The following is a 20,929-nucleotide window of genomic DNA, read 5'->3' as shown; positions in this document are numbered from 1 at the left end:
TAAAATGGAGATTCTCAGCCTTTTTTGTGACATAGACCCCTTTGACAGTCTGATGAAGATGGCTAATTAGACATGACTGTCTGTGTAGAACCCTTAAAATATACAAAATAAAAATTCATAGTTACAAAGGAGACAGTTATATTGAAATGGGATATTGCAGTATGTTTTTAAAGTTCACAGACCCAAGATTAATAATCCCTGTTTTAAAGTGCCATAATAATAGCCAACTTCAAGGCTTTCTGTTGAAGGAACAGAATATAAGAATATACAAATTTTGCCTAGACTATGGAGTATGTACAAGGGAGTGATGCATTTTAGTACTGGGAAAATAGTTTTGAATCAGTTGTGAAGGACTTTAAATGCCAAACAGTTTTATTTTGTATTTCTATAGATCTTGTATCATAGATACCCAGATGCTCAATTGGATCTGATATCAATTAGGAAGTTCCTTCCAGTAATGTAAATAATCATACATCCATAATTCCTAATTCTGTGTGGTGCTGGTTCATGTTTCTCTCATAAATTTGCCATGAGCAGTCAACCCAATAGTCCTTCTTCATTTTTTCCTGCTTACAAGAAAGTTCTATTGGGACTTCCTAGCAGTCTTCCTGTCATTCCTCATCCTCACCTTTTGACCAGCCTATCTTCTCTCATCCTATCAAATAATTACTTTTATTTTTATAAAAGACTTACTTCAGTCACATTTCTAAAAATATACAACTACATATTGCATATGTATGTATATTTTACAGCCCTTTCTTGAGTTACTGACCTCTTTTATCCCATCATAGAAAGAAATTTTTTTTAATAAATATTTATTGAATGAATGGGTGACAGTGGTTTTTTTCCATTGTTAATCTTAGCTTTTTCATGCTCGTCTCACTTACACATAATCTAGAATTATGATGGACAAATGAAGAAGTACACTTTGCTTTTGTTTTGTTTTTTTTTAGGTCTTTGCAAGGCAAATGGGGTTAAGTGGCTTGCCCAAAGCCATACAGCTAGGTAATTATTAAGTGTCCGAGACCATTGGATTTGAGCCCAGGTACTCCTGACTCCCAAGGCTGGTGCTTTATCCACTACGCCACCTAGCCACCCCCACCCCCCCCCAGAAAATTTTTTTAAAATGTTTTTCACCTATGACCTCTGACTTTTATCTCTCAATTTAAAACAGCAACTGTTTCTGCCAACAGCAGATTATCTATCTAAATTGTTTTGTCTTGGCATGACATATAAAGTGTTAAATTTAAGGTGCAGCTTGCCACTGACTGGGTTAGACAAAAGAAAGAATTAGTATTAAACTTCCACCTTCTCCTGACTTTATTTTAAAACATTTTTCCTTTTCTTTCCTCCCATGAATTTGACAGGGATATGGAACTGTTTTCACCTAAACTTGCTAGTGAAGTGATGTCATCAACAAGTCCAATACTATTTCCTTTGCACCAAAGATGCTAGAGTTCTAAATTTCAAATCTCAAAGGAAATCTTAAAGGCAAATAACCTTATGCCAACACTTAACACATCATTAGCCTCCGTTTCCAAAACATAAGCAGTTTTCCTTAAATCTTATAAGTCAAGAACAGCTGAAGAAAAATTAGAAAACTCAAGAGTCCAATTATTCAGCAACCCAAATGATGCTACATAATTCTGAGATAGGGATATAGGGAATATAGGGATAAAAATAGCAAAGACTAACTTTGTTAAGAATAAAGATTGACCAAGTCAGCAGTATTCATTCAGGGTGGAAGAAAAAAGGTGAATTATGCAAGTTGATATGCAAGTTGTCAGACCAGTCACAAAGAAAATATATTCCAGATAAAATTTACATAGTAAAAAGAAAGGTTTCATTTTCTTTAGTTTGTAATTAACTTTGGTTTCTTTACTTCAGGAATGATGGAATTCAAGTTGTTGACTTCTAAAATCTGAAGTAGATTCTGTATAAAAGCACAAAGGCAGGGGCGGCTAGGTGGCGCAGTGGATAGAGCACCAGCCCTGGAATGAGGAGTACCTGAGTTCAAATCCGGCCTCACACACTTAATAATGACCTAGCTGTGTGTCCTTGGGCAAGCCACTTAACCCCATTGCCTTGCAAAAAAAATTAAAAAAAAATGAAATAGACTTAAAAGCACAAAGGCCTGGGAAAAATTTATCATATTCTTCTAATTTGTTGATAATGCTTTGTATGCCCTGGGTACCCAATCTAAGCATGTTTTCCCACATCTTCTTTAATGATTTTACACAATTTTCCAATTGTATTCACCAGGACATTTAATGATGTTGAATTATCCAGTTCTGGAATCTCATAGATATTTCTCACAGCAATATTCATTTATCTAAATCTGATACAAGTTTCATTCATTCAAGAATATATTCCAGATATAAATATTACAGCAGATAGCCTTTGGAAATGATTTACAATTATAAAATTTCAGAGCATGGCACATCACCATTTTTTTATGTTCAACTTCTTCCAAATGGTATTGACAAAGAAGATCTTCTACTTTAATGCCACCTTCACTCCTATCACATTGTTTCATTTTTTTTTATGTTTTTGCAAGGCAAATGGGGTTAAGTGGCTTGCCCAAGGCCACACAGCTAGGTCATTATTAAGTGTCTGAGACCGTATTTGAACCCAGGTACTCCAGGGCCGGTGCTTTATCCACTGGGCCACCTAGCCACCCCTACATTGTTTCATCTTAGATCAAGGCAACAACTCCTCAGTCCTTTAGAGACTTGATCTACTCACATTTATATTGTGAAAGAAAGATGCTCAAATCCACATTCTTGATTGTTAACTTTATTATAACTCTGAAAGGGACCCTTGCTCTGTTTATATGTTACTGTTAGAGTTCTGGATTATTTTTAATTGAATTGATGGTGGTTAAGATCTTGAATTATTTCTGATCAAACAGGACCTGGTTCTGGCTTTCTGATCTCAGAATTTCTGTTGTCTAAGCTCACAAATTGTCTTCCCTGAGTTCCTATAATTTTGTGTTTTACTTGTGTGCTTTAATTCAATTTCTTCACTTGTTGTTTATAAAATCTTAAATCATGTGATGAAAACCCCCTTTCTAAATCTTTTCTAAATCTGATTTTCACATGAAAGTTTATCTTTCTTGATTACATTATTTCTAAATTGATTCTGGGATGACAGGAAAAAGTTTTTATAATTTGTCATACCATCTAGATCTACAAAATCCTCTTTTCTTCCTTCTTTGATATCTGTATCTTTATTTACAGTGTCTCAGTTCCTTTTGAATTTTTTTTAAATTTTGGAATCATAATAATTAGTCAGAATAAGCAACTATTCATCAGAATTTTTTGCATTGCAAAACAAATTAAACATTTTTCTGAGTGATAACACAAAGTTCTTCCTCTTTCAGTAATTTGTGAATTTCCTTCTGCAAAACTCCATCCATTTTTGTTCACACTGAAGATATTTTGCCTGTGCAGCTTTTTGGTGTTTCCGAAATTCTTTCATTTGATTCTGTTGCTGGGAAAGTGTGACTACAGATTCTTTTTCAAGTTCAGTGATTTTGGATTTCATACTATCCATGATTTGTTCCAAGTCATTAGCTCATTTTTTTCCCCTAAGTTGTTGATTTGCTTTGATGAACTGCTCTTTCATATTCTGATTCCTACTTTTTCAAAGTCTGTCTAATCTTCTGTTGGTGACACTAGGTCTTTATCTGTATGTCCTTTAAAAGAAAAAAAAACACTGGTTTTAAGCCATTCTTTGTTAATAGTGCTTTTATGCTTTCATATTCTGTTTTTTTCCTAGCTGACTTCCTGACAAGTATGTCTAATAATTCAGTTGATGAAGGGATGTTAGTGGACTGACTGATTCTTGTGTGATCACATGAAATAGGCAAAAAGATCCCCCTCCCCAAATTTGATTGGCATGACCAGAAGTCACATTACAGTGTAATAAGTCATTAGATTCCTGTTCAGATTTGGTACCATTTTCCATACAGTCAAATGGAGCAGAAATTGTCATTGAAGAACTCCAACAGATTTCGATTTTGGAAGATTCCTCTTGCAATTTCTACTCGGTGGTCAAAAATTGCTGTTTAATTGATGACTGTCCAAAAAGACTAATTTCATGGAAAAGAAAGCTCATAACACCATGGATGTTCACCTTTGACCCCACCTCGTTCTTATTCCATATCATTTCTTAATGCCATCTTTTACTTCTACTGACATCCACTATGATGCACCTCTCTTTTGCTCCTATGTGATAGTCAGGTATAATTCTCTGGAATTTGTTGTATTCATTACATGTTGCTATATACTGGTAGCATATTGAAGTTGTGAGTGAAGAAGCTATAAAGCAAACTTGACACAGGTTGAATTAATTTTCCATAGGATGATTTAACTTGAAACCTCACTGTAAGCCTCTTATTTTTTGAAAATTATTTTTAGTGGTGCCCATGAAGAAAAATAAAATTATTTTATGTATTCTTTTTATCCTAGATACTGTTAACATAGTCTATGTATGTTTGATATAAGGTATGAATAATATATATTAAATTGTAACCTTCTAAGCTATCCTGCTTTTCTATGTTTCCTTTTAGCTTTATTTTTTTTTTTTGTACATTTCTTTAAATTTTTCATTGACACTTTTCTTTTGAGGAAGTGCTATTCTCTCACTAGGTCTTTCCTCTCCTACATTCTATCTCCTTTCAACTGGGGAAAGAAAAAAGGGGAGTGGGGACTTACTTAACGAGTAATTGCAAGTAAGACAAATCTTCACATTGTCCTGTCCAAAAATACATGACTCATCTTGCACCTTCTCAAAAAGTAAGTAGTATTCTTCAAGATTAGTCCTCTGGAATTGGTTCTTTGGTCCATAGTTCTTAAGGCAGAAGGTTTTTCCTTTATAATGTTGATGTTTCTGTATTGTTTTCAAGGTTCTGATAACTTTACTTTGCATCATACAAGTTCATACAAGTATTCTCAGATTTCTCTGAAATTATCCCTTTCATCATTTCTTAGTTCAGCCCTAACTGACCTTCTTAGTTTCAGTTCTTTGCTATAATCAAAAGAACTACCATAAATGTTTTTGTACATATGAATCCTTTTCTCCTTTCTTGGATTTCTTTGGACTATAATCTTGATAGTGGATTCATTAGATCATGGGTATAAAAATTTGTTGGATATAGTACCAAGTTGATTCTTCCAATAGTGCATAAGTTTATTTGTATTCCCTACAGTTTTCTCCAGTCTTTATATGTTATTTTTCTTTTTTTCATTATAAATCTGATGAGTATGAGTTGGAATCTTGTTTTAACTTATATTTCACAAATTATTAGTAATTTGAGAGTAGGATCCAATGGTCTTTAAAATTTTTTCAAACTCTAAATATGTGATACTATGAATTTACTGTTACATGCAATCTAGCCTGTTCTATTCATCAATGCTAGGTTCAACAAGCTTAATCTGCTTAATAACTCTTCTTCACCTCAGAAGAAACAATAGATGTGTGTGTGTGTCTCAGTGTGAATATATACACATATACTTCACAGTACTTATAAAGCAACACAACAGAGAATTTAAATAGTCTGAAAAAAATTCCAAGTATCATTTTCAGCATCTAACACAGCTGTAAGCCCAAAGTAGTAGCTGTCTAAAAAATGCTTTTGATTTGATTAGTTAAATCATCCATTTAGTTATTCCCATATGGATTGGGTTTTTTCAATTATTGGGTCTCCCCTGTCTCACCTGGACTGGAAGTACAGGAACTACTCACAGGTCTATTCCCACTTTAATCAGTATGTGTATTTTGGCCTATTCTGTTTAGATTCTGGGTCAGTTCACTCCTCATTAGGTCACTTGGTTCCTTTCTCCTCTAACTGCCAACCCAGAAGTTCATTGTATTAATGCTGAACTGGGGTCAGACACTCTATCAGCTTGGCCTTATGTAGCTCAAAATCTGAACTCAATAGTTCTGATACCCTCACTTTCCCTGGTAGCTGGGATTAATGGTATATGTCACTGTTCTTTTGCATTTCTCTGTTCATTCATCCAATCGTGCCCAACTCTTTGTGACTCCATATGGAGTTTTCTTGACAAAGATATTGGAGTGGTTTTCCATTTCCTTCTCCAATGATTAAGGCAAACAGAGTTTAAATGACTTGACCAGGCTCACATTACTAGTGAGGTCACATTTGAACTTGGATCTTACTAATTCCAGGCCCCAGCCCACCATCCACTGAGACACTCAGTCCTGTATTACAATTTGTTGAACATTTCAAAGTCAACATATTCAAAAAAGAACCCATTACTTTTCCTTGCTAAGACCATCCTTCCTAACTTCCTCTAACTATTTAAATAAGCCCTTGTGCTTTTGTTTTTTGGCGTGTTTGTTTTCAAGTTAGCCAGCCAAGTACTGTTAGATTTGGTTATTTCTTTGAAGTAGACCTCTAATTGTTCAGATTTTCATTGAAAGAGAACTTTTCTCTAGTCTCTTTCCCAGGATTAGAAGAAGGCAAATTATTTTTAATCTTTGTGGTTGAGAATAGATTTGTGACTTACACATTTTGCCTTCTGTTTTAGGAAGGGGAGGGAAGAGAATAACAGGGAGCTAGAAAAAAAATTCTTTGAAGAGGATGAAGGTATATCTTAAACTCTGTCTCAACAAGGAGTATCATCAGGTAGTAAGTAAATAGAGGGCAAATTTTGTAAGAAGGAAAAACTAGAGGTCCTGCTTCTGATCCTTGACATAGTCTGAGTTATTTAGCTTTCTAGTGCTCCAGGCTTCCAATTGCTCATTCATCTTTCCTATCTCTGACCCCAACCCAGAGCAAATTTGTGGAACTCCTTGCAAAACTCTTTATATTAGAGTGAGCTATGAGATCTGTAGAAGAAAAAAAATAACAATTTCTTTTTTTTTTTTTTGCAAGGCAAATGGGGTTAAGTGGCTTGCCCAAGGCCATACAGCTAGGTAATCATTAAGTGTCTGAGGCCAGATTTGAACCCAGGTACTCCTGACTCCAAGGCAGGTGCTTTATCCACTATGCCACCTAGCTGCCCCAAAAGTAACAATTTCTAAAAAGAAGAATAAATGGAATTTATTATATGAAAAAAGTAGGGACAGCTTTAACGGATTTAAAGTTGCAATATTAGCTTGTCTTACTGTCTTCCTTGGGTCCTGAGTTTAAACTCATTTACCTGGTCTGTAAAAATCTAATAAGTAAATCTATTAATGTTCAGAGTGCAATAGAGGACTTTTCCTTTTCTTATTTTCTTGAATAATAGTGTGATTAGGGGCAGCTAGGTGGTGCAGTGGATAATGCACTGGCCCTGGAGTCAGGAGTACCTGAGTTCAAATCTGGCCTCAGACACCCAATGATTACCTAGCTGTGTGACCGTGGCCAAGTCACTTAACCCCATTGCCTTGCAAAAAAACTTAAAAAAATATATAGTGTGATTATTAATAGGAACTGCAGTATTTTGTATATAGTAACTTGATGGTAAAAATCTGGTACATTATTAAAAGGGGTAATTCAAAAGCAAGTTGTCCATGAATGTGTGTCATGGCTTAATTTATTTTTGGGGGGATAAATAAAGTAATAGTGTAGGAGAGGGCAGGAAGATTAGATTCATACAAACTAAAATTATATTCAGCATAATTGTTTGAATTTATTTCCTCCTTCTGACATTTCTAATGGATTTTTGAAATGCCTTTTGAAAAATGGAAAACATCCTGGATCTAAATCATTTCATTTACATCCTTAAAACATTCCTCATCAACATATTTACTAAATTAGCATTTGCTGGAAAATCTTTATTGTAAGCAGCAGAAAGTTCTTAAATATGCCCAACTTTAAAATAATTGATTAATCATTAAATTTCATTTTCAGGTATCTTAGATTCTTTAGGTTAAAACTTTTTCCATTTTCAGTGTTCCACCCAAGAGTTCTTCTTGATTGTTAAAGCCCTGAATTACCTGAAGATAGAAATTCAATCATTAATTCCTGCTATTAATTCCCAAGTTAAATCAGACTTGCTCAAGCAATTCCTTCTGGAAATTCCTGAGTTTCTCAGCCCAGTGGAGCATTATTTCAATGTACTCAATGAACAGGCTGCCAAGTAAGTATCAGACCTTTCAGTATTTCTTTAAAAAAGTTCTCTTGGTTGGGCCTCATTGAGTGGGACTGACTAAACAAATTGTGGTATGGGAATGAAATGGAACAATATTACCCCCTAAGAAACAAGTAATGGTAAGAACTTGAAGAAGCCAGAGAAGACAGTGAACTTATACAGGGTAAAGTAGACAGAATGAGGAAGAGTTTGTGGAGGGGAGCAAAGTGTAAGGAGATGGGAAGACAGAAAAGGGTCACATTATGAAGAAGTTTAAGTGCCCATCAGAGGACTTTATATTTGGTCTGGATGCAGTAGGGAACCACTAAAGGTCATTGAGCAGTGGAATAAGTGACAATGGACCAAAGTATTCAAGAGGAGCAGAGAGTGTTCAGTTGAGGTGATTCACCAAGGAGTTGAAGATAAGGAAGGAAAGAAAGAATACAGTTACTGTAGTGGTGATCGCCCAGAAAAAAAGGAAAGTTGAAGGCAATGGAAGTTATACTGAAGAAAAACAATGTGATTAAGGGGCATGAGACTTGAGAAAAGTGGAGTAATAAGCTATTTTGATCAAAGAAATTTTATAATTCATAAACAAGGAAGTAGAACTCTTATAGTTGGTGGTGAGATCAAGAATATAATCCCTGTCTATAGCTAAAGTATAATGGAGGAGTAGGTCATGGAAATTGAGTAGATTGAGTCCTGGGAGATTAGGGTATTTGAGGGCATATCAGTACACATGAGGACAAGAAAAAGACATTATTGCATTTAAGGAAGGAAGAAGACTATCAGCTATCAGACTGGATTGGATGATTAAATTTGGATAGCATGAATTTTAAAGGAGGAGGTATGATAGAGAGTCTGGAAATGAAAATGGGAACAAGATATATTTGGACTTCCCATAATTATTGAGTGAATCAGTGAGTATGGAGGAAAGTGCAACTGGTGCTGAAAAAGAGTGGTAAGGTGAGTGGTTTCATTAGGAGGGAACTGTATTTCAGTGAGGGTTAATAAGAATAAGAAAGGAAAAAAAGGTTTAAAATGAAAGGAAGAATAATTATGGTATTAATTAAGAAATAAGAGTTTCAGACCCCAGTCAGTGGGACAGACAGACAGATCTGGGTGTGGGGTTAGAATTTGGTGGATAGGCATTTGAGAGGGCCTTGAAGTGAAGGTGACTTAGGTTTTTACTTTGTAAAAAAGAGTTGAGAATCCTTCAGATGAGGTGAGTAAGGGAGTAAGTATCAATCCAGTGTGGATGCTTATGCAAAGTATTTGTTACTAGAGAAGAGATCCTTTGAAGAAGACATGAAATTAGACAGTTTAAAATCTTCCCTTAAGATTTAGCCTGTTGGTTGGAAGTGATGTTGAATCCTCTGAGACCCCAAGAGCCCACCTCACAGTAGTCAGGAGTAGATGCATATGTGGAAATCCATTCAGGTGGGCTTTGGGTATATTTGGTCATTTTTATTAACTAAAATTCAGGGTTATTGATATTATTGCTTTTCTTTCCATTCACTTCAGTATACTATGTAAATATAGTGACCATATTTGACCCTGAAGAAGATGTGAGAAAATAGATTTTTTGGCAGAGGTGTGAAATCCTGGGTGTAGATAGCATATGATTATTAGTCTTGGCCAATGTGTTGGTTATTTTTGTTGAACTTTATTTTTTCTCATTAATGTTTTGTTTGAAGCTAATTGGTTGGAGTAGTAATTAAAAAAATTTGCTTCAAATTAAAAAAAAAAGATGATTACGCATATTTGCCATTTCATGTATATTTTTCAGTCTACCTTGGTAGCAAAGGGCAGTATACATTTGCAATGACAAATTTAACCAGATCCCAAAGGACTGAGACTTGAGACTAAATGTTAAATTTTTCCAGTAGTATCTGGAAATAAAAATTTAACTGGCTACTACTTCACAAGCCCTGCTGGATGTGAATTTCCCACAGGATTCACATAATAAGGGCAGGCATAGGGAAAGCTTGTTTAACCCAAATGGTGCTATCTGACTGACATTTCATATATTTACTGGCCAGCTCTGCACCCTTTGTCTTATAATTAGGATCTCCAGATTCTAATGACTAGAAGCAGATTTTCCACAGGGGAAGTGAATCCTGTATAAAATAGGTAAAAAATCATCATAAAGGTACTGAGTCCAATACAAAGTATAACTCTTACACCACTTTTTATTGTTTAAAGAGTCATGTTTTTTACCCAGTCATGGCAGAGGCAAATTAGAACCGAGGACTTTTGAGTCTTAACTACATGGTTACTTCCATTATATCACACTGCCTTGGAATGCTATTTCAACCACTCTGTCTTCTTTCATCCTCATCTCCATCCCCAGTCTCAGAGGAAAAGCTGGCTAACCTTTTCACTTGTTATATTGACTTCATACTGTCCTTTTTCCTGTATGACTTTGTTTAAATAAATTTTTTCTCTGTCATGACTATTTTAGCCTTTTCCTATCTGTGAGCTCTTTATTGTCTGAAAATGTGTTTAGATTTCATATTCCTAAAAATTTTCCCTTGACCAGACTATCTTTTTTAGCTTTTATTCTCTAGATTACTTCCCTTCACTGATAAAATTCTCAAAGAACTTACCTGTGTGAAGAATGCCCAGAATACAAAAGGCATTGAGATGGATAAACCTCTAGAGATTTTTTGCATCTCTATGAGTATCCCAGACAGAAAGTGCAGATGTCTGGACAAGTTGGGCCCAGAGCAGTCTTCCATTCACTGTCAGTCTTCACGCTCCTGCAGTCTGGTTCCCATCTCTACTCTTCTCTTGGAATTGTCTTCAAGGACATCTCATTGCCAAAGGGATCAGTCATAAGATTAGAGCAGAAAGCATTTAACCCATAGATTGTCCAACCCCTCTTCTTTATCATATCTATGAGAAAATTGGGTTACAGAAAAGTTAAATAAAAGACAGGTAGTAAGTACCATAGAGATCATCTTATGAAACTCTCTTATTTATCTAGATTAGCTGAGTATAAGAAAGATTTACATGACTCTTCTGAGATCACAGTGGTAATTGTGGACAAAGATAGGTCTAAAATCTAGAACTCAAATTTCAGCCAGTACTAATATCTTTACATCCTTATGGAAATGTTGTTTGGTAATTAGTTCCACTCACAAGACAAATTCTTCATGAGTACAAATATACTTTTTTTATTTTTTAGAATTGGAGATAAAACTGAATTATTCAAGGACCTCACAGATTTCCCTTCAATAAGTAAGAGGAAAGAGGAAATACAAGTGGTTACTAGTAAAATCAATGTACATTTGCAAGAAATACGAAGAATACTAAAAAATCCTTCTGTACATTATAAAACGGTATTGGGACAAGAGGTAATATGAGTTATTAAGTTTTATTTTCCATTTTCTGTGAATGCTAACAAAATAGTGATAAATTTATACAGTTGTGAAATTTTTTAAATTGTTAGAACAATTTTTTATTTTTTAGATTTTGCAAGGCAAATGGGGTTAAGTGGCTTGCCCAAGGCCACACAGCTAGGTAATTATTATTAAGTGTCTGAGGTCGGATTTGAACTCAGGTACTCCTGACTTCAGGGCCAGTGCTCTATCCACTGTGCCACCTAGCTGCCCCAGAACAATTTTTAAAATAACTAAGAACCCTCTTCTGTTTTATCACTATTATTCACTGTTCATAGAATCATCAGGCTATATTGGAAGGAGTAAGGGAATTGACTTCAAAGAAGCTAGATTCAGATCCCTACTTGGCTGTTTCCTTCTTTGACATTTTGGGCCTGCAGTATCATTAGCTGTAATCCCTAGCTACATTAAAGGAGGGTTGAACTAGATGCCCTCTAAATCTAAGACTATGGAGGGAAAGACTGCTGTGGTATGGAAAGACTCCAGTACTCAGTATAACATGGCATTGAGAGTTTCCATGGTAACCCATTTGGTAACATTTGACTTTTTTGAACAGCAACGTGAAGCATGATTTTGACTTAAGAATTTTTATAATCAATGCTTATCAATTGATTTCCTTATTGTATTGGGATATGGTTTGTTATGTTCTTTGAATTATAACTGAATACTGCCTTCAATAAGCTTGATTATAATATTAGGGAGATTTGGATTAATTTGTTTTAATAAAAATAATGCTAGCATTTAGATACTGCCTTTTTTTTCTGGTGAGACAGTGGGATTAAGTGACTTGCCCAAGGTCACACAGCTAGGTAATTATTAAGTGTTTGAGATTGGATTTGAACCCAGGTACTCCTGACTCCAGGGCCGATGTTTTATCCACTGTGCCACCTAGCCACCCCATGAGACCAAATTTGAACTCAGGTCCTCCTGACTCCTAGATACCCCTAGATAAGGTCTTATGGTTTACAAAGTGCTTTACAAATTTTATCTCAAGGGGCAGCTAGGTGGCGCAGTGGATAGAACACTGGCTCAGGAGTCAGGAGGACTTGGGTTCAAATCATAATAATTGCCTTACTGTGTGAACTTGGGCAAGTCTCTCTTAACCCCATTGCCTTAAATAAAAAATAAAATAAAATAAAAAATAAGTTAAAACAAATACTATCTCAATTTCTTTTTCACAACTATGGTAAGTATGTGCAGTTATCCAATTTTGCTGTTGAAGAACTGAAGCAATTTGGAGTTAAGTGACTTGTCTGGAGTCCCACAGTTAGATCTGTGGCTGGATTTGAACTCAGGTCTTCCTGACTCTAGAACCAGCATTCAGTCTACTGTGTTATCTACCTGCATGTATCAGTGAAATTAAAATCTGAAATGTTTTTTCATTTAGTACAATGCTGCAAGTGTGAATGATTCTAGATTTCACATGCTATATCCAAATGTGTAACCTCTCCTGCATGTGATGCTTTCAGAATACTGGATGATGACAGTAAGTGTTTGTAGGTTATGTAATATGGATTCCTTATGTAATAGCTCATTCATTTAACATTCTTGAAAGAGGTAGAACTTTGAGAAGGGGGGGAGCATTTTACAGATGATAAAATTTAATGAAAAGGCTACATTATGAAATGTCAAACACTGACTCACTGGCAACCCTGCAGTGAGGTCATTTACACCTATGCAAAATACTAACCATCATCATTCCATATTCTGATTTGAAGAGTAAAGAGAATAAGAAAAAAGAAACCCACTTTTACAGGAAGTGATGCAGCCTTTTGACCTTGATGTTTTGCCATCTCTTAAATTTAATAAAAATGTGAAGATTCTGAATGACTTTGAAAAGTACAAACTTGTGATTGTGTATTAGAACTAGATAATTTGTAAAACAGATTTTTACAATTTAAAAACATTGTAAAGCTAATTCCAAAACTTTTTCATATTTCTTCTTTGGGAGGGTAGAGCTCAAAGAGAATAGAGTGAATGTAATTTTACATAATTATTCTATTGATTTCTCATTTGCCTTCATTTCTCAGAATAGATGTGCAACATAAGTTATTATTTAAAAATTTCAAATGTTTATAAGTGCCAGACTTCAGGGGAAATTGTCATGAATCTTAGACTCTTTGTGCTTAAGCCATCTTTTTTTATTGCTACCTTCTCTAAGAGTTGAAGTTACTATTTTACATTTAAGTTTACTGTCCTCCATTTTTCAGAAGATCATTATTATCAAAATGAACCTAACTATACATAGGATTGATAGGGAAATATTGATAAATGCAAAAAATGGCAGGAAAAGATATATATATCACAAAGAACAAAAATAAAGTGACCTTGAATTAGCATTTTGGCATTTCTATTTTAAAAGTAGATGTAACCCTGAGATTGAGTAATAGGATTATGAGCTATGTTGGACAAAATCACCCTATTAATTAGTGTACTATAGTACTCTCAGAGTCAAAAATGAGACAGGAAGAAACTAGAAAGGATTCAAAAAAGTGATTTAAAGGACTGATAAATAACATAAAGAAACATTATGTGTATTAAAGGATTTTTCACCTTATAGATGAGTAGGCAATTTGATAAAGATTCTTAAGAAGAGAGTAATGATTCTTAGACCCAGATTCAGAAAAGATTAAAAGAACTGCCTAATCATTATTGGTGAGAGAGAAATCAAGATTTGTGATGGACTGTCCTTATCTAAAAAATGCCAAGGGTGTAAAGGGTCCCTAAATCAGAATTTGTAAAGAAATGTATTAGTTTATATTTGAAGATATCTTCTGGTTCTAAAATTTAATCATTTCTATGTTATATTACAATGATTGTTTATACATATATATATATATATTACAATATAACTTGTAGCTGATAATGTGTTTATGCCCATTTAATGTCAAAACAAGCAATTTTGGAAGACATCTTTTTAGGTGGAACAATGGGCAGACCCCAGGCCTGTAATCAGGAAGAGTTGAGTTTAAATGCAGCCTCAGGAACTCCCTGAGTTTGCCTCAGTTTCCTCATCTTTAAAATGATTTGGGAAAGAAATGGCAAACCCCTCCAGTTTCTTTGCCAGAAAAATCCAAAATGGAGTTACAATGACTGAATAGCAACAATAACAAGTACATTGAAGGTGATTTACCTATAAATAATTCCTTTAATTTGACCCCATCCCCAGGGACAGTGTTCTGTCTCCTCATAGCCCCCCCCTCCTTATCTGCCACAAAGATCTAGTGTCAGGTTTACATACCTTTTAGCATTTATAGGGTCAGGTATACTCATCCATGTTCCTTTTACTTTACAATGTAGAAAGGATGAGAAAAAAACCAGATGTGGAGTATATCCCATAGGCATTGTGGTCCCAGGGTTTAATAATGACTTTCTAGAATACCTCATTAGTTAAAGTTAATGTTTTACCCAGGTTTAATTATAATTTAAGTTTGGTCATATGTAGTAATCAGCTATTTAAGTAACTGAAGAATCGCTGGAATTTTGAAATCAGTTATCTTAAATATCCAACATTTCCTTTTCATTTATTTTAGTTTCTCATAGAAGTAAAGAACTCTCTCATATCTTCTATACCATCTGATTGGGTTCAGGTTGGAAGGTAGGTTATTTAACTTTATGATGACATTACTGTTTCTATGTGTAATTGGAATGTGTTTTGTTAGGAGGCATTTAAATAAACAGCATCATTGCTCTAGCCATTCTAATCATTATCTTAAAAATTGAGCTTCCTTTCATTTTAAGTGTTTCATTGGATATTTTGTAAATAAGTATTTCATATTTTCTTTATGATTAACTGAGTCTAGTGATATTACTGTACACACGCTTGTGAGAAAAGTAATAGTCTTCAGATAAGGGGGAATCTTATCCTTGAGCATTTTTATTTTTTTGATATTTTTTAAATTTAAGGTACAAGTTTAATTTCCATCTTCAGATTGATCATTTTCATTTTTGGAGATTTTCTTAGCAAAGGAATTTATAGAGAAGCTTATTTGTTCTCATATGTCAGTGTCTACTGCTGATGGACAGCAGTAGATTCATTGTATCTGCATCCTGATGTGAGTCCAGAATGGAGACAGGGTTTTTTTCTTCAGCATAAGCAATGACCCTTGTAACAGGGGTCTTATTTCAGGGAAGGATAGGAGTTACCAAGGCATAATATGGTATTATGTGTTAAGTAGGTCAGTAATTAACCTCAAAATCAGTATCCTTCACAAAAATGAATTATCTCCTCAATGCTGAGCTTTTATGACCCAAAGTGAAATGGCATTTGCTTTTCTAGTTAGATTTGAAAAGATCACAGAAAAGGAAAAACAAAGTTGGTTATGGTATTAAAGTTGCTGTAAGAGGGGTTACACAGATCATTTTCATTTGATTACATTGTCAGAAACAGATTAGAGTTTATATCACAACAAAGTGATGAATTTTCATTTTAATTGTTAGCTTAACAATTTGTTATTTATTACCACTAGCACAAGAGACTTACAAAGTGCCCAGACCTACCTTAGAAGTTCCTAACACCTTGCTTTTTTCCCTATGTATTTGTAAGTTTTGGACTTCAGAATCAGATATTCTAGCACCTTTTCTTCCTTTCCAAATCATTAACCCTTCCCTGCCTTTCCAGGCATTCTTCTTTTTGTCTTCCTCTCTTTTTAACTCCACTTTTATCTTAGTGTGCAGCTAGTAAGTAGAAATCTTATTTTCAGAGAAATTACCTGAGATTGAATCATGGGAATCTTCTCAGAAACTACAGCTGGAATACCTTTAAATCATTTATAGGTGGAGAGAGTTACGATAAAAGGCATTTGCATAGAAACTTAGGCCATACTTACTATATGTGAAACAAACATGGGATAGTAGGGTATTGATCATCTTCTGATCTTTGAGTAAAGGTAGTTGAGTGAATGACTAACATAGCTTTTGGAAAAGTTTATTGCAAGTATTTTTTTCCCCTCATTGTAGCTACAGTAAGGGCAGGTTAGTACATCATGAATCAGATCTTTAAAATGATATAATAGAGGAGATGAATCCATCCTCTTGGTACAGTGACTTACCAAGTTAAAGTTGACTGACGTCACTGCACTATGGGCAGGGAAAATGGAAAGGGAAATTGGACAAGGAGCAGTTCTTGCCATCAGAGTTTATCCAAACTCTGTTCTTTACCTAATGTCAAAACTGATGGGAATTATGTGGAATATAGAAAGACTAGTGAAATAAAAATGACTATGCATCATTCCTCTCCATGGGAAATTTAGAAAATATAATTCACTTTCCCAATATTTCTTTCACTTTCATTCTCCTTTGAGAATCAAACTGGTCTTCCAGTAACAAATTTTAAAAGAAGGAACCTTCTATTGCTAAAACTGAACATTTGAAATACTGAATTTACCATACAGATTTTCTATTCAAGAATAATTTTCAAAAGCTTTCTTCTCAGACCTTTCTATAGAATATAAGAGTTTTCTTTATGGTAAAGATTATTGAAATGATTATATTTGAGTAGCAAAATAATAAGAATGCTCCTTCTTTACATCTATTTTCAAGGTTCATCAGAGAATAATGAAGAACTACTCTAATTTTCTGAAGTGATGGTATTACTGATTTCTAAGTAACCTTGATTTCCTATTTATGTTTTTCTTCTCTTCTAGCACAAAAGCTGTCAGCCGCTTTCACTCTCCTTTTATTGTAGAAAATTACAGACATCTGAATCAGCTTCGGGAGCAGCTAGTCCTTGACTGTAACACTGAATGGCTAAATTTTTTAGAGTGAGTTTACAATGATTGTATAATCTGACTCTTGCTATGAGAAATAGACCGAAAACTCTTTCCATCAAAAGGAAAAAATAGAAATTATTGCTTTGATTTCTTCTGGTCTTCCATAAAATAGTTGAATATATATGCTCTTTGATTTTTATTTTTAATCCATTGAAATGTAAGCTCAACTTAAAGTCTTTGCTTGCAGAATAAACATTTATTTTTGTTATAATATCCTAACTTTTGGGACTGAGGACTTGACATAGTCAGTGAGTAAATTATTGCCTTCAGTTATTACTTAACTTGGTTATATACTCATCATTTTTTCCAAAACAAAATATGAATCAATAATTTGGGGAAAAAATTATTCCCTTACAAGAAAGGAAGTTTGTATTTTGTTCCTTTACATCTTGATTACTGATACCAGAATATACACTTGGTTATTCTTCTATGTTTTATATGTATTTTGATGTAATTCTATAGAAATAATGTGCTTCTGCTAGGTAATTTTCCAGATGCCCACATGGGTGTTCCTATATTATCCAAAGTATTTTACAGAAAGGTTGTGTCTGGCAATTATTATATTAAGGTGACCAAATTCCTATTATTAGGTATGTAGCATGTGTCAAGTGCAGTATATCTTTGAACAAACTCTCTTTGTTGTAAATAGTGCTTCCTATTCCTTCTTATATTGACTTTTGCTCATTTTTGGTCATTTGTTTATATTAATGCTAAGCAATGTTGCCTAAAAGTCTTTAATAACCCCATTAAACTATCCCCTCCCTGCCAAATTGTGATTTTTTTTTCAACCAATCATGTAAGACAAAGGAGAGTGGTTGCCATACTCCCCTTTTCCTGTCATTTCACTAAGCAGGATATGTATGCCTGGATTTTAAAAAGTTCTTTTCTTAATTTATGTCTTTAATTTTTATTTTGCTTTCATTTCCAAATATATCCATCTACCTTCCATATCTAATAAATCATCCTATATAATTAGTCATGCCTTTTAATAAAAAAAATGAAAAGAAAGAAGGGGGGAATAAATTAAGCAGAATAAATGAATATATACCACGTGGTCTAATGGTATCTGCGGTGTTCATCACCCATAATATCTCAACTTTATAAAGATGGAGGAATTGGTATTTTCTTATCTCTTCCACACAGTCAATAGTGACCATTATAATTAATTATGTAGTGTTCAAATTTGCTTCTCCTTTGTTCTTTTCTTTATCATGTTTTAGTTTTTATATATACTTTGTTCCTGGTTCTGCTTACTTTGATCTTCATGAGTTCATATAAGTCTTCCCATATGTCTCTGAATTCTTCATACTAATTTTTTTTTTACAATGAAGTAAGCCATATTCATATGCAATTTTAGCCATTCCGTAATCAATAGGATTGATTGGGTAGCTAAGTGCTGCAGCAGATAAAATGCCATGCCTGTAGTCAGGAAGTCCTGAGTTCAAATCCAGTCTCAGATACTGACTAGCTGTGTGACCTTGTGCAAGTCACTTCACCCCGTGGTTTTCTCATCTGTCAAATGAGCTGGAGAAGGATCATGCTTTTTGGGACCCTGGAGTACAAGAAGAAAAGACATTTAACACAAATATGCAATATAGTAGAGAATGGAGGTATGTTTGAGGGAATAACATGTAGAGCTAAAGAACAGTTAAGCCTGGCCTGAATATAGATTTTTTAGAGGGGGTTGGATAGAAAGCAGCTACAAAGTTAGGTAGGAACTAACCTAGTTGACAATGAAGATTTTCTTAGTTGAGAAAGACATTTTCTGCTAGCTTTGTAGAGTCAGACTACTGACTTGTTTCAACCTTATGAAACAAATATAAAACAAGAAGAATAGAAATGAGAAAAAAGATGTGGAGTGAAAAAAAAAATCTACAACTCCACCCTGACCTATTTAAATATTTAAATATTATTTGCCTCTAAAATGGGAAATAATTAAGTCCAGTAATAGTGATTAGTAACTTTTTTTTGGGAAAGCAATCAAGGTTCAGTAACTTACACAGATCACACAGTAAATGTCAAGTGAATGAGACTAGATTTGAATTCAGGTCCTTTTGACTCTAGGAGTGGTGCCCCTGTGATAGTGATTATAATAATTTTCTTAGTTATGTTTAGCCAATAAAAGAAATGCCATACAGAAGAGACAAAAGGAAACCAAAAACCATCTACTTTCAAATGTGCTTATGTAAGAAATTTCATTTCTTTTTTTTTGAATAAAAAAAGATTTTATTTATTTGAGTTTTACAATTTTCCCCCCTAATCTTGTTTCCCTCCCCTCCAACCCCCACAGAAGGCAGTCTGTTAGTCTTTACATTGTTTCCATGGTATACATTGATCTAAGTTGAATGTGATGAGAGAGAAATCATATCCTTAAGGAAGAAAAATAAAGTATAAGAGATAACAAAATTACATAATAGAAAATTTTCATTTCTTAATGCTGGCAGTATAAAATCACTCTTTTGGCATCAGTATCAAAAATAGCTGATGCCATCAGGACTTCATTGACTCCTTAATTCCTTTTCTGTTCAGAATTGAATATCAACTCATTTATTTTTCTTTGAATATATTATCAATGCTCAAGATTATCTACCAATTATCTGTATATTTGCACAACCTTTATGAGACTTTGCTAGTTTCTTCCTCTCATTTGTCATATCTTTATGTTGAAGACCTTAGGTGTCCTTTTCTCTTACATTCACCTTGTCAGATGATTTTGATTCAGGCTGTTTACACAGGAATGTTATTGATTAGGTAGGTCTAAACTAAAACCTTTGACAATGACTCTGGTCATGGATTTTCCAGGCTACTTCCAAAATCAATGATTCATTATTTGTTTTGATCCAGGACCTTTTCTACTCCATTATAGACTTGAATACTATCTCAAGACTAAAAGGACTATGCTACCTTACCCTGTCCCTCATTATCTGGTTTTATAGAACCTGACTCAGTTTGCCTAAAAATAGTCTCTTTTATTATGTTTAATCCCTCATGACTTAGTCCAATGACCTTGTTTAACATTCACTGAGTAGTACTTAACAACTGAAGAAATAACTAGCACTATTCTCTTTTCCTTACTTTAGGAGACATTTCAATCAAAAGCAAATAAATATGTTATATTCTACTAATTAGTAATTTCACTAGTCATCAGAGTTGGATAGAACAAGGAAAACTGGATTTAATTTATTCAACTACTTGTTAAACATTTCTCTGATAAAACATTTAATAGAATAGTATGTTAAAATTAATATTTAAGATGATGAATTATTTAAACACATCAACTTATTCAATTATCCATACATCCATTCCCATTGTTTCTTTCACATATACTCAAACATTGACTGAGACTTAACCAGCATTCTTGCAGTGAGAACTCTCAGGAGAAAAAGGCACTGGTTGCCATGAGCACTGTTTAATGAGATGCCATATGGTCTGAGTTTTTTATTTTATTTTTTTTTCACTAACCCTGGTGAACCTAGCATCAAAGAATTAAATACTAGTGATGCAGCAAGTGTGCTTGTCTCTTCCTAGCATACACGCATTTGTATCATTAACATTGTTTTTGATCAGAATGCTACAGGAAATAAAAGATGTCAAAAATCAGTGAGTAAAAAAGAAATGTATTTCCTGCTTGCATTCTGAAAAGAAGGCTAAGTACTCGATTGTGCTCTGTTGG

At 34.1% G+C, this 20,929-nt stretch overlaps 1 protein-coding gene and 2 pseudogenes across 4 annotated transcripts in view; 1 reads left to right on the top strand and 2 right to left on the bottom strand.

Moving 5' to 3' along the window:
* MSH3 (mutS homolog 3) overlaps nucleotides 1-20,929 on the top strand; it is a 182,242-nt gene that overhangs the window by 86,782 nt on the left and 74,531 nt on the right. For 3 of the 4 annotated variants that reach the window (XM_074201745.1, XM_074201744.1, XM_074201746.1), the window contains 4 exons: nucleotides 7,903-8,090; nucleotides 11,272-11,440; nucleotides 15,019-15,083; nucleotides 17,131-17,247. In XM_074201745.1, coding sequence (XP_074057846.1) covers nucleotides 7,903-8,090; nucleotides 11,272-11,440; nucleotides 15,019-15,083; nucleotides 17,131-17,247 — 539 coding nt within the window. The remainder of the gene's footprint in view (nucleotides 1-7,902; nucleotides 8,091-11,271; nucleotides 11,441-15,018; nucleotides 15,084-17,130; nucleotides 17,248-20,929) is intronic. The other variant, XM_074201747.1, reaches the window with a different exon arrangement.
* LOC141503391 (centrosomal protein of 70 kDa pseudogene) lies at nucleotides 67-2,590 on the bottom strand (annotated as a pseudogene).
* Nucleotides 2,748-4,774, bottom strand: LOC141503386 (centrosomal protein of 70 kDa-like; annotated as a pseudogene).

Source organism: Macrotis lagotis, chromosome X (genome assembly GCF_037893015.1).
Source record: "Macrotis lagotis isolate mMagLag1 chromosome X, bilby.v1.9.chrom.fasta, whole genome shotgun sequence".
NCBI lineage: Eukaryota > Metazoa > Chordata > Mammalia > Peramelemorphia > Peramelidae > Macrotis > Macrotis lagotis.
This window is presented reverse-complemented; position numbering and strand designations above follow the sequence as displayed.